We start from the raw sequence: 12,567 nt of genomic DNA on the forward strand, positions 1-12,567 counted from the left end.
TTGCTAGAATGGTCATCTGATTCTTCTGCCACGATATTAGCTCATCATATTCTTGTAGTCATTATAGAGTTTGTTGGTTATTGAATACTCAACCCACAGTGAGCGTCAAAAATATTTTGAGATGTAAGATCGAGTTCAACATTCAATGTCCAAAAAATCATCTAAATGTCCAAAAACTATCTTTCACTTCAAGTGTTCTTATAATTGTTCGTCCAAACTTCTTTCAATCATTTATCTAAACCGTTCGAAGAGTATCTATAATAAACATTATGCTGTCAAAGTCAATTCTAGACAATTCAAATATTAATGGTGTAATAAATACAAGGCTTAATTGCTTATTTAGTCTCCTAGGATCTAAATTTTCATTTTGTCCTCGGTTTTAAAAATGAAGCTATTTTTTTAATTAGAGCAAATATTAACAGGACAAAACGAAAATTCAAAACCCAACTTGGAGACTAAATAAGTAATTAAACCTAAATACAATGACTTAATTACCTAAAACTAATATTTATAGATTTTAAAATAAACTTATAATTAACAATGATCTGATTACAATCTAATTATTGTTAATCATGCTTTATCTCTAAGTTGTTTTACAATATAGTCAATTGTTTGGAGAATTAACGAGTCAACCTAGCTCCACGACCAATCAATCCTAGGGATGGTTTGTCTAAGCATCTTATTAATAACTTAGTATACTGTCTATGACTAACCAAATGATCATTCAGTACAATTATGATGCGACTGCAAGTGACGAAGGTCACAGCAACTACGTATGAGCCACCTTACCTAACTGCTTTCAAATAAATTCGAATTCATTCACTTCTAAACAAGCAATCAATATCTAGAGAACGGGTTCTAACTATCCAAATATTAGTATAAATTCTCCAAAAATTTAGGAACAATATTACAAATTTTTGATTCAGTGATATCACTCAGTAATGTGGATTACAAATGTGTTCTTAACCAAGGCCTGTTCCTATATCCTGTCGAGGAGCGTCAGCCTTAATGCGTGGCGGCCTGATAATTCGATCAACGAGTCCATATTCAACCGCTTCCTGTGCGTTGAAACGTTTCATCCTGCTCAGGTCAAGGGTAACCTGAAGAGATGCATTCCCTACAAATTAGTTTCTACGCCAAAAAAACTCATGAAGGATGGAACTAAATTATGCACAATCGGAAAAACGGATTTGAAATAAAAAATTGAAGGAGGCAAAGAACAATTGTTGGAAAAGCACAAGCACATCCTTGAGCACTTCTAGAAGAGAAAAATAATACTCAGTAATGTGGATTACAAATGTGTTCTTTCTTTTTTCTCAAAAAATTGCTCGTGGACAAATTTGTCTACACAAACCAAGAGTTGAATTTGACTTCATCAGCAAAGAAAAGCTACAGATTTTTCAATTCAAGATTTATTCTTGTCTTGCAGTAAGTTGGATAGTCGTGTTATTTAAACCAGCACAGACCTCACAAACTCATTTAACTCCATGAATTTCATTGTTGGATTAACTAACCTTCTCAACAGGCTGACCTGTTTTCTTAGCCAGCTCTTTGAAAAGGTAATCTCTGATTCTGAGTAGTTCATTTGCTTCATTCTGAATGTCATCAGCCTGACAATTTTCATGATGTTAGCATCTAAAGTAAAAAAATCTCATTCATCATCTGGGAGGTGATACCTATGAAGACAAGACATACCTGTCCACGAGCAGCTCCAGCCGGAGATTGAAGGGCAATTCTAGATAGAGGCATTGTAGAACGATGACCCTAGATAGAACAGAATTTCATGAAAAGATTAATAGATCGTCAGACCCATTTCAATGAACCAGTGAGCTCTACTCGATACAATGAGCTAAAGGCACAACTGTATGATAGTTTTAATGACTGAAAGAGTAATTCAATGTTCATTACTATTTTTTTTTTTCCATTTTTTATCTAATTGCGTGATCCCAGTTCTGTATGGGATATATCCTCGTTCTTAATAAAGTACACAAGTGTTATTTCTGAACAAATGGTCATTCATGAAAGATAAAGATATGCTATAAATATAAACAGTAGTACATGTCAAGTACTAGCTAATGTTATCTTTTTCCTTACACGAGCCTAAAGTCATTATTGGATAATTTGTTTAATATTGGGAGTAGAAATTTCTAATCATATAAAGTCAACTTACGAGTTTTATCAACGGAGTACCTTTTCACCAGCAGCAAGGAGAAATGTTGCAAGATTATAAGAAAATCCAACACAGTGGGTGGCTACAGAACTTTGCAAACTCTGCATTGTATCATATATAGCCATGCTTGGTGTAAGCTGCAAAATTGGCAAGCTTAGGCAAGTTAAAATCATGCCTAATTAACAAGATGAAGCAAGAAATAGAAGGATTTAATTGATTGATCATAGAACACTTAGTCACAAGACTTACATCACCACCAGGACCATTTATGTACATATAGAGCCTCTTGGAGTTCTCTATACTGTCAAGATACAGCATGGTCGCCAATATTTGGTTACTAAATTCTTCATCTATCTCTTGTCCAATGAAGATGATACGTTCTCGATACTGCATCAATAATGAACTAGATTTTGTACTACTTTAAAAAAGAGATGAATACCTAAAGTAAACATGAGGTTCACATATGAATCATGACATATACCTAAGTAGTACAAAAGAAAACCAGCATATTTTGCATGTGTGAAGTGTATAATTAGTAATATACACTAAGGACTAATGACTTACTAGGGCATTCCATATATCAACCCATTGCCAAGTTCCTTCACCAGGTGTCCTATAGGGGACTTTGGGAGTGCCTATGGGCATCATTCGAATACTTGCCCTTGATGGATTGGGTTTGGCATACCTGAAAACATGAAAAATATACAGTTTGCATCAGTCTGTTTCAAACAATGCACAAAATTTGTGGCAAACTCTTCTACAAAGTATGATATATCATTCACCCCCAATTAGTGTAAACCATGTTGTATCCATACTTTTGCTTGGTCAAAGATTATTAAGAACGCCCTTCACAATTCACATCTGTACCGAGAAAATTAATTAAGAAATATTGGTAGAATACCAATTGATATATCAAAGAACTTGATTATTAAATCACAGAATACATATAAAATACAACAGCATTTGCTGTCCCAGTGTCAAAGGCTCTGACATAGATGGGTTCTCTATCCAAATTACCAAAAGAGCAACTCACCAATCACCCTATGACATACTTATATAATTGCTCCAGACATTCTTTCCTTAACTGTCAACATGGCACTATTCAACAAATTCTTATAATACATACACTCCTAGTGATAGTTATATTGAATATATTTTAATATATAACAACTGCTTTTCCTTGCTGCTAATAACTATCCTAGATGTCTTGAAGGCCGAAAGTAGGAAACTGGCTCTTCCACATTACCTTTGTCCACTTCAAATACCAATTATTTTGCCATCTTCACTTGGCACTTATTATATCACAAAATTAACAATCTTAATTGCTTCTCTGCACATAAAATATAAGGGTTGAAATTTCTCTCCAAACCTGAAGCTGCTTTTCCTTTCTATCAATTTGTGGTTTGTTAAATGGCGTGAGCCTCCACTTTTCTAACCCTGAAACCAAGGCTACAATAAATTTTCCCAAAAGTTAAATGTTCCACAAATTCTCTTAATAAATTGAACCAATGAGTGCTTGAGCCTTCCATACTTAGTTTTTCCAATTTAACTTTTACACCCTCACTTGCACTCTGACTTCAATATACTTTTTAGCCCTTGCGATCCATCTAATGGCGTCTTTTTCACTAAAATAGGCAGTTCCACCCTTTTTTAGTTCCATACTATATTCATCAAGCGGTGATGATGATCCAAATTAAACCCATTTCCTGCAGAATCTCTATCATTGCAGTTAGAACTTTCATTTTGCTCCTCTAGATGATAGGCCAACACCTTCGTTAACAGCTTTTCAGTCATGAAAAATTCCATAGATCCTATCTTTTCTCTTGAAGGAAACATCAATTTTGACCTCCAATGAACCCAATTGTTCAGTCACATAAGTCACTGAAATGATGAATTCAATTTCTACATAACAACCACTTTTAAGTCCGGCAAGAAGGACCAAAGCAATAGAATGCCCATTGTCAAATTGACGAAAAGTATAATTAAGTCGCACAAAATAAATAGAATACAACAAAACTTGCTGTCCAGAGTCAGAAACTCTTTCAGAAAAGAGTTCTCTATCTAAACAAATTACCAAAAAACAACACATCTATCCCCCTAAGAAAAACATATTTAACGATATGTAAGTATGTAACTGCTCCTAACTCACTGTCAAAAACTTTATACCTACTCCTAACTCTCTGTTGCAATCACACATGATATCTCGTGTTATGGCCACCGTGAACTCTGTTGCTGTTTAAAATTACTTACTACCCAATAATATCAACAACAAAATAAGTGGGATTTCCTTCCTGCAGCAAGAAAAACTACATGGGAATGGAAGTGCCTCGTTTGCATATTTATGGAATCAGAGTCTATAAATCGACCATACAAAGTAGCAAAACAATATAGCAGAAATCAAGCACATCAATTGGAAGAAAAATTACATATGCATTATTTACTTAATAATGAGCTGCGAAGAGGACAAAAAGGAAAACAGAATTGATTCCTTGTTTGTTATTTATATATAGCAAAGAAGAAACAAAAATGAATTGGAAAAGGAGAGTGAAGGATTACCGACACTGGAGAGTCTTGTGTACTTTCCCATAAAATTCAGCGGTTACATTAGGTTTTACAGCTCCAAAAGAACCTGCAATTGAAAACGATGAACGGACAAGCAGAGAAATCCAAAAATTGAAAGATAACAAGAAAAGGATGGAATGAGACACACTCGCCGATTGAAGTTTCAACCCGGAGTAGAGTTTGGTGGCAACGCTGAAACCGCAAAAAGAGATAAGCAAGAAGCATTGATTAAATTATACAGTAAAATATATAATTTTGGAGGAGAAGGAGAGAGAGACTGAGACCTAAAATTGGAAGAGGAAGATAGACGAGGAGCAGAACCGGTGGTGTAGGGTGCCACCGCCATGTTGAAGCGATTATGAGCGGATAGGGGAACGCACTTTTGTGCTCCAAGAACCAGGAAAGAAAGGAGCTTCTTTTTCCAGGAATGAAGATGAATGGATGGATATTAGAGACGATGTTGTTTGAATCCTCCTTGGGCATAGTGAACTTAAAAACAATTTATCTGTACTTTTTAAACTTAAAAAATTGAAATTGTTTTTACTAAAAAGTAATTATACTCGTTAATAATTCAGTTTAAAAATGTACAATTTATTTTATTTTGAATACAGTTAAGTATAGTTAATTATGGTTGATTTTTTCAATTTCTTTCTCAATCACAATTTCTTAATTACAATTAGTTTCAATTCAAAATTTTGATACAATTTAGTTTTTATTTTTATAAATATGTAAATTTAATTCTTTTAAATAAATTTTATTAAATTTATTTAATGTTTCAAAAATGTTTAACGATAATATTTGAATTGTTTACACAGCTAATTTTTATTTCAATATTAGATGAAAAACATGTTTAAAACATTAAATAAATTTAACAAAATTGAAATAAAAAGACTAAATTAACTCATTATAAAAATTGAGAAAATAAAATAGATCAAAATTTTAAAAATAAACTAATTTTAATTTTCATTGAAAATTAACTTACTAAAAGTATATTTAATACATATTTAATCCTTAAAAAAGTATATATACCTAAAAAATCTCTTATATAATAATATAGATATATTATAGAAAATCATTAAATACTTTTGTACTTTTAATATAATAATTGTTGTAAAAAACAACTTATTTTTACAGGTCAAGATTCGTTTTTCTCTTAATCATGAATGAGGTTAAATTATAATTTTTTTTCTCTCTTTTTCAATAATTATATTTTAAAAAACTAATTTGAAATCATTTTTAATTTGACATAAATTTTACTTTTTAAAATTTCGTTGAACTGAACATAGATTTAGATACACTTATTCAAAGTATTATTAATAAATAATTTACTTAATTAAAATGAATAATAAACATATAAAACATATTTAAAGAGAACTAAATTGCACAATGATCGAAAATATAAATCTTTTAATTTTCTTTTCGCCACTTGTATCTTTCCATTTTTCCCTGGCAAAAACTTTTCAAGATGTGAAAAATATTTAATAAAGTATATTATTTAACAATTTATATTTCTAGGTGTTTTTAATATAAAAATACAGTATTAATCTATTTAAAATTATTGTTAGTAAATTATTTCTAAGATAAATTATATGTTAGTTCATGTAATGTAGGAGATAATTTTTTTATATCATTACAATATATAATAGATAGCCTTTTGTTTTAATATATAAATCATATTTAAGGTTAATAATCTACAATGTACCAATTCAGATCACGTATCCATGTATAGGATATTTTAGGATACTTTATTATTCCGAAGAATCTAATTTATAAAAAAGAAATTGGTCATCTAATGAATGTGAGTTTCTAAATAACTTAAAAATTTAAGCGTACAGGCAAAGGTTATATAAGGCAAGATTTTGCAATTTGAATTTACTACAACAAGCATGAATCGAACAGAAAAATAAAACTGCTTTGAAGTGTGTTATACAGAACCAGATATCCAATTGGTCCATGTCCAACAATGAAACAAGCCACCATCTTATATGAGTCGTAATTAGTGCCCTCAAGCTGCATTGAGACTCCAGAAGCCTCCACAAATCAAGACATCAATCATCCTGATCTTCCAAAGATGTGTAGATCATCCTGCACCAAAAACCATTAGTAAGAATAATAACTTAACAGCAATTCCTTTTGAAGAACATTGGCACTTTCTCTGCTAGTCACCATACCAAAATAAGGATAGGAAAAGGATAAAAACAAGATAGAAGAGTTTGACAAGCCGTTGCTTCTTTTCCTTAGAGAGCAAGTTGAATATCTCTGTCACATCAACCAGATGTTTTCCTTGTCTATATCTGTTCAAAGGGAACAAAATATGTAATTAGCAACACCATGCTAAGCACATTCCAGAGCATACTAAGATGATAAGGATATTAAAGCATGAAAACAAGTCATACCCTTTAATCCCCTCTAATCTAACTATAAGAAACCATTAACTAAACAAAAATGGTAGCTGGGACACACACAAATGCTACTAGGTGATTTCGATGAGAAACTGATGCTGAACTCTACAACAGGAAACTCCTTTATTTGACAGGCAAGGGGCATCCAAGGTGCATAGACTGTCCTAAAGAACTCGGGTAAAGAGTAACTTTTAACTTGAGTTACTAATTTTTGGATACCAAATCATTCCCTTAAGTAACATGGAGAGATATAAGAATGAAGCCTGATTATCAATTATAAAAAGGGATAAAGTAAGTTTCACCTACTGAATTCATTTTCATGTGGGTGAATCATGCGTACATCATTCCTTTTGCTGATTTGCAATATTAGGAATGCTAAGTGCTATTTCCGAGTTTGGTTCAGTTTGAGAATCAAAGTCCATTAAATTAGCCCTCACTAATCCTTTATAATTAGAAACCAAATTGAACTGCTTGTCCCATTTCATTTGGATTTTTGAATTCCAACAAAAACTAAACCAACTACAATGAACTTTTACAATACATGGATTAAAAAATATAATAACATAAAGTTCATAGTTCTGCACCTAGATAGATAGTAGAAGATGGAGGATACAGAGTGAGATTCACAGAAGAAAAAAACAATTCGAGGCCTACTGACTTCATCATACAAGAGAAATTGCCAATCAACCCCAGCCCCTTTTTTCCAGTGAAAAAATACCATGAAAAAGAATGAACAAACTTTCCATATGGTAAAAAATTTGGTTAACCGATATGGTTTGATTCTCTTAGCACTCCTATACTCGAATGAAAGTGCAGAATAATGCAAAGAACCCAAAATCAAATCCAAACCCCCACCCAAACTACTCTTGAACAGAATATTACACTTCATAACATATAGGCTGCTTAGCAACTCCATGAAGTGTAAACTGAAACTTACATTATATCAATCAAATTGCCTTGTATCATGCCTGGTCAGTCACATTACTTCAATTCCAAAGAATGCAAAGATTAAAATTTCTAACTCAATCTGCCATCCACTCTTAGCGTACAGAAATGGATTGTTTTCACTTAGATGTTTTCTTAAAGCCATAATACTCATTAACCGCTATATTTCATGAACGATGAACTTGCATTACTTCTAAATTTGATAGAAAACTTACAGTCTCACGTTGTAGTAGAGGTAAGGAGCGCAGAACAGTGACATTATCCAATGCCCAGTGACGAGGTAGAAGCTGCATAAAACACCTAGTATAATGTATTCAGGCAATACCACTTTGTTTATTCGAGATGAGGAATCATATGGATTTATATAATCAAATTCTAGGTCTGCCAGGCACATTAACTGCAACAAATGTTAAATAACATAACACCAGTCAGATTATACCAACAATAAAAAAGATGAAAGCACACCAAATTCATAAGACTCCTGGAGAACATATCAATGACAAAACACGTTTTGGTGGTAATAACACTTCACAATCTTCAGACGCAGAAACATAAAAGTAACAAAACATGGACATAAAGCTAGATGAGGCTCCTAACTTCTGGAATATACAATTGATCAAGTGAAGACGTGAACACATAAAACATAAGAAAACTAGTAGATAGACCTCTTTTCAAAATTATAATAAGCACATATGTACTGTAACCTAACCATACCAGCATCAATCTTTGACCCCCCACGGTTTAATTAAAATTGAATGTTCATATATTTGTTAATTGAGTATCATAAAGACTCTGACATATTCATTTTGTTCGTTGATGTACATCTTCTGAGGAAATATTCGACCTAGACCCTTACCTATAAAAATGTTGCGAAACTTTTTTACACCGCATAAGAACCAGTATGCACATAATTTTCATCTCAAGTGTATTCGCTTGAAATTGGTAAGTATTTTTTTTTCCTCGACTTTTTACAATACGAATTGACTTCATATTCTTATTACCCATAGCAATCAAAGTTACACGTGGAACAATCAAGCATACACCCTGTTGAATGTTTGAACTAAAGAACCAATTTTTGGATGATGGGGCGCTTTAAATTGCTCCGAAGTTGACTTTAACAAGATATTGAAAAGGAAAAAAAAAAAAAAAAAAAAAAACACAAGCAAAAGTATGAGTTAGGGCTTTTGGGATTGACCTGGTAAATGACGATTACAATTAAGGCAATAAGGATAAAGAAGGAGATGAGCCACGCAAAGATATCAGCCATGCTCCCTCCCTTCTCTTTCTCTGGTTTTCGATTTCAGTTGCAGCACAACGCGTTCGAAACATGCGATGTTAATTGACACGATGGCAGTAGAAAGAGCTCGGAGGCAGGGTGCACCGCACGAGAAGGAATACAGTAAAGAAACCTCGGAGGGTTTGGATTCGGCAGACAGACAAACACTCAGAGAAGCTAAGAATCGTGTGCCAACTTCACCATTTAAGGGTCCTTGCCAGTCCAACCGGGAAAAGAAAGGAAATAAATAGTGAACCCTTTGCAAAGAATAAAAACTGAAAATAAAATCTTCATCTTTAATTTAAGTCAGGGCAATAAAAATATTTTTACAATAACTTTAATTAGATTTAAAATACGTCAGTAAAATAATAAATAAATAGTGAAAAATAATACTTAAATTATATCAAAATATTATAAAAGGTATACTTAAGTTATACTTTGTAGTATAAAAGAAAGGAAAAAATATGATTAAAAAAATACTTTAAAAATAATTAGTAAAAATTTTAAAGATAAATATTTTATCTGAGCATAAAGTAGTTAAAATTTCTAACTCTATAATATTTTACAATTATGTCATCAAAGATTCAAAATTATGAAAAATAATCAAGATATGTGATAAAATAAAAATTTAAGACTAAACAAATATGGAGATAGATGTTAATAGACTAAGAGTAACAAATTTATAAATAAGCAATAAATTTTCATTTTTAAAATTTATTATAATTTTATTTCATTGAATTTTAGTTAATAATTCATATTTTGTTGTTCTATCATAACCTAATTATAAGATAAGAATGTAATTGATACAGATAACTTCTCCAAACACCGGAATAACAAAGAAAAATATTAAATTTTAACAAGTACCTTAATAAATTCGTTAGTTAATTCCTCTCTTTAGTGAAAAATATTTTCTCTAAAATTTTCGCTAGTAATCGCATTGCATCGTCTTGTGCCCTAACATTCTTATATCATTGATACAAGAAACTAGGTTGATTTTAACCATTAAATTAGATGTTAGTTTTGGTACGAGTATTAAGGTGCATTGTATAACAAGTTGAAGTTGATTGAAAATTTTGGAAGAGTAAAAAACTTCATATAATTTTCAAGGGCTAGAATATATATATATATATATATATATATATATATATATATATATATATATATATATATATATATATATAAAATCGTGACAAAGCTTTTTTTCACCTTTTTTTATGATTTTTTTAATTCAACTTACATTTGTGGAAAAGTCTTTTAAGAATTTATGTATAGATTGAAAATTTTGCATCGAATAAAAATAAAAAAAAAAATTAATAATATATAAAAAAATAAAATTTATATAAGAAAGTGATATATAAGAAAAGATAAAAATAAAAATTTAAGTCATATATAAGAAAAAATAAGTTTTATAAACATTATATGTTGAAAATAATGTTAGGTGATAATTCTTACATCTAATGTAACTTATTATTATTATTATGTATTGTTTGGGTGAATTGTTATTATCTGCTTGATCCAAAACAAATGATGTTATAAATTTTATTGTAAAATTCTATTTAGAACTTAATGTTCCATTGATGAATATGATACACTTTATACGATTACTATATATTATAATATACTATATAAACTTATTATATTGAATTAAATATCACCTTGAAAATATAATTCATTCTATTTTTAAAAATATTATAATCTGTTTGATTTTACGAGTATGTTTAATATGAATTTTTGAAAAAAAAATTGACAAAAATAACAATTGTTAATAAACTCACGAAAGACTTGTAAATGGTAAAAAAAATTTCTACTTGGATTTTAAAAAATGATATATCTTATATTATATACATTTGCAATTTAATAAAAACATTTTAACGATGATTTTTCTTTTTATATGTTTATTTTATGTACATCTCTCATTTATTATATGTTAGTTAATTACTCGTTATATCCTAGTTAATTAATGATACTTGATACATACTATAAAAAAATTAATATTATAAAAAATTAAAATTTATTGGTAATGCTTAAATTTTGCTAAAAAATCAAAATTATTGTTGACTAAAAATTTGTTGGTAAAATTTTTATTGATAAATTTTATTGTTGGTAATACTGTTCTCTAGGCAATTATCAATAAACAAATTCATCAATAAAATTTGTTGATAATTATCGATAAAAATCCATCGATAAAATTTGTGGATAAAGAAACTCGTCGATAAAATCCTTTACTGATATCTACAATTCTTCAAATCAAAAACTCTAAAGCTCCTTCTTCTTCACCACTGCAAACCACCACTACCAAAGATCCACTATTGCACTAAAACCCATTTTCTAAATTCTTTTTCAAGTGCACGTATCTATTTTCTTTCTCTTTCCATTTTCTTCATTTTGAGAGAATTTATCACAATTTTAGCACTATCATTTCATCATTTTTTTCACTTCATTGTTATGAGGGTTTATCGCACGAGGAGGATATGACCAGCACAAGGAACACTGACAACCTTGTCTGGTTATGTTACATCAGTGTTGGTAGAAGAAAGGGGTTGTTGATTGTGGAAGGTGCCATAGTCTCATATCCTATTAGGATAGATTCTTTAACGTGTTGGAGGAAGAACATAGAAGAAGGTGTAACAACGAATGTCGATGAAGCTTTGGTGACGATCGATGTCATCGACAACGATCCTATTTGAGTAGGTGATGCACATCAGAGTTAGGTGCTACTTCATTATGATCTCTCGTAAGGATGAAGAAGAAGCCTTAGAGTTTCTATTTTTTCAAAAGGGAAGCAAGAGATGTCAAGGTAGATGAGATTTGGGCGAGAAATTTTTCGCTTTTCTAAACAACAGACAAATTCGTTAATAGTAAAATTTTAAATTATCGATAAATATTTACTAATGAATTTTGAGGTATATAATTACTGAAAAAAAAATTGTCAGTAATTGAAATTTATATTATAGACGAAAAATATCTTGTTGCTAATTTAAACTTGTATTACCGACAGATGTTATTGACAAAAATAAATCTATCGATAAATATTGTCAAAATATCACTACTCATCCTAGTTTCCTCCCTTCCAAATTATTAGGCCCAAGACAAATATTATGTTTCAGTTTAAACATTGATGCATGATAAGTATGGCAAAACACCTTAATGTTATAATATAAGATAGAAATATCAAAATGAGGGTCAACCTTTAATCAACCCGACCCATCATG

The 12,567-nt window shown here is 30.6% G+C and overlaps 2 protein-coding genes across 2 annotated transcripts; both read right to left on the reverse strand.

The window, feature by feature from the left end:
* Nucleotides 1-814: 814 nt before the first annotated feature.
* LOC106765686 (ATP-dependent Clp protease proteolytic subunit-related protein 2, chloroplastic) lies at nucleotides 815-5,206 on the reverse strand. The gene is made up of 9 exons (XM_014650382.2): nucleotides 5,017-5,206; nucleotides 4,881-4,924; nucleotides 4,727-4,799; nucleotides 2,735-2,855; nucleotides 2,420-2,557; nucleotides 2,191-2,307; nucleotides 1,696-1,764; nucleotides 1,515-1,610; nucleotides 815-1,100 (listed from the first exon to the last, which is right to left on the reverse strand). The coding sequence occupies exons 1-9, from the start codon at nucleotides 5,076-5,078 to the stop codon at nucleotides 963-965; spliced, it is 858 nt and encodes a 285-aa protein (XP_014505868.1). The 5' UTR covers nucleotides 5,079-5,206; the 3' UTR covers nucleotides 815-962.
* A 1,307-nt stretch (nucleotides 5,207-6,513) lies between these two features.
* Nucleotides 6,514-9,611, reverse strand: LOC106767111 (protein cornichon homolog 4). The gene is made up of 4 exons (XM_014651942.2): nucleotides 9,275-9,611; nucleotides 8,295-8,476; nucleotides 6,904-7,026; nucleotides 6,514-6,817 (listed from the first exon to the last, which is right to left on the reverse strand). Exons 1-4 carry the CDS (start codon nucleotides 9,344-9,346, stop codon nucleotides 6,781-6,783), a joined length of 414 nt encoding a protein of 137 aa, XP_014507428.1. The 5' UTR covers nucleotides 9,347-9,611; the 3' UTR covers nucleotides 6,514-6,780.
* Between the last annotated feature and the right edge of the window lie 2,956 nt (nucleotides 9,612-12,567).

This window comes from Vigna radiata, chromosome 7 (assembly GCF_000741045.1).
Source record: "Vigna radiata var. radiata cultivar VC1973A chromosome 7, Vradiata_ver6, whole genome shotgun sequence".
Classification (NCBI taxonomy): domain Eukaryota; kingdom Viridiplantae; phylum Streptophyta; class Magnoliopsida; order Fabales; family Fabaceae; genus Vigna; species Vigna radiata.

Coding starts and splice junctions, on each gene's coding strand:
- LOC106765686 (XM_014650382.2), bottom strand. CDS start 5,078: ATGGCGGTGGCACCCTACACCACCGGTTCTGCTCCTCGTCTATCTTCC. Junction 2,856..4,726: donor CACAAGACTCTCCAGTGTCG/GTAATCCTTCAC, acceptor TCATGTTTTCAG/GTATGCCAAACCCAATCCAT. Junction 2,558..2,734: donor TTGATATATGGAATGCCCTA/GTAAGTCATTAG, acceptor TTATTGATGCAG/TATCGAGAACGTATCATCTT.
- LOC106767111 (XM_014651942.2), bottom strand. CDS start 9,346: ATGGCTGATATCTTTGCGTGGCTCATCTCCTTCTTTATCCTTATTGCC. Junction 8,477..9,274: donor TTGTAATCGTCATTTACCAG/GTCAATCCCAAA, acceptor CATTTGTTGCAG/TTAATGTGCCTGGCAGACCT. Junction 6,818..6,903: donor CTTTTCCTATCCTTATTTTG/GTATGGTGACTA, acceptor TTTTTGGTGCAG/GATGATCTACACATCTTTGG.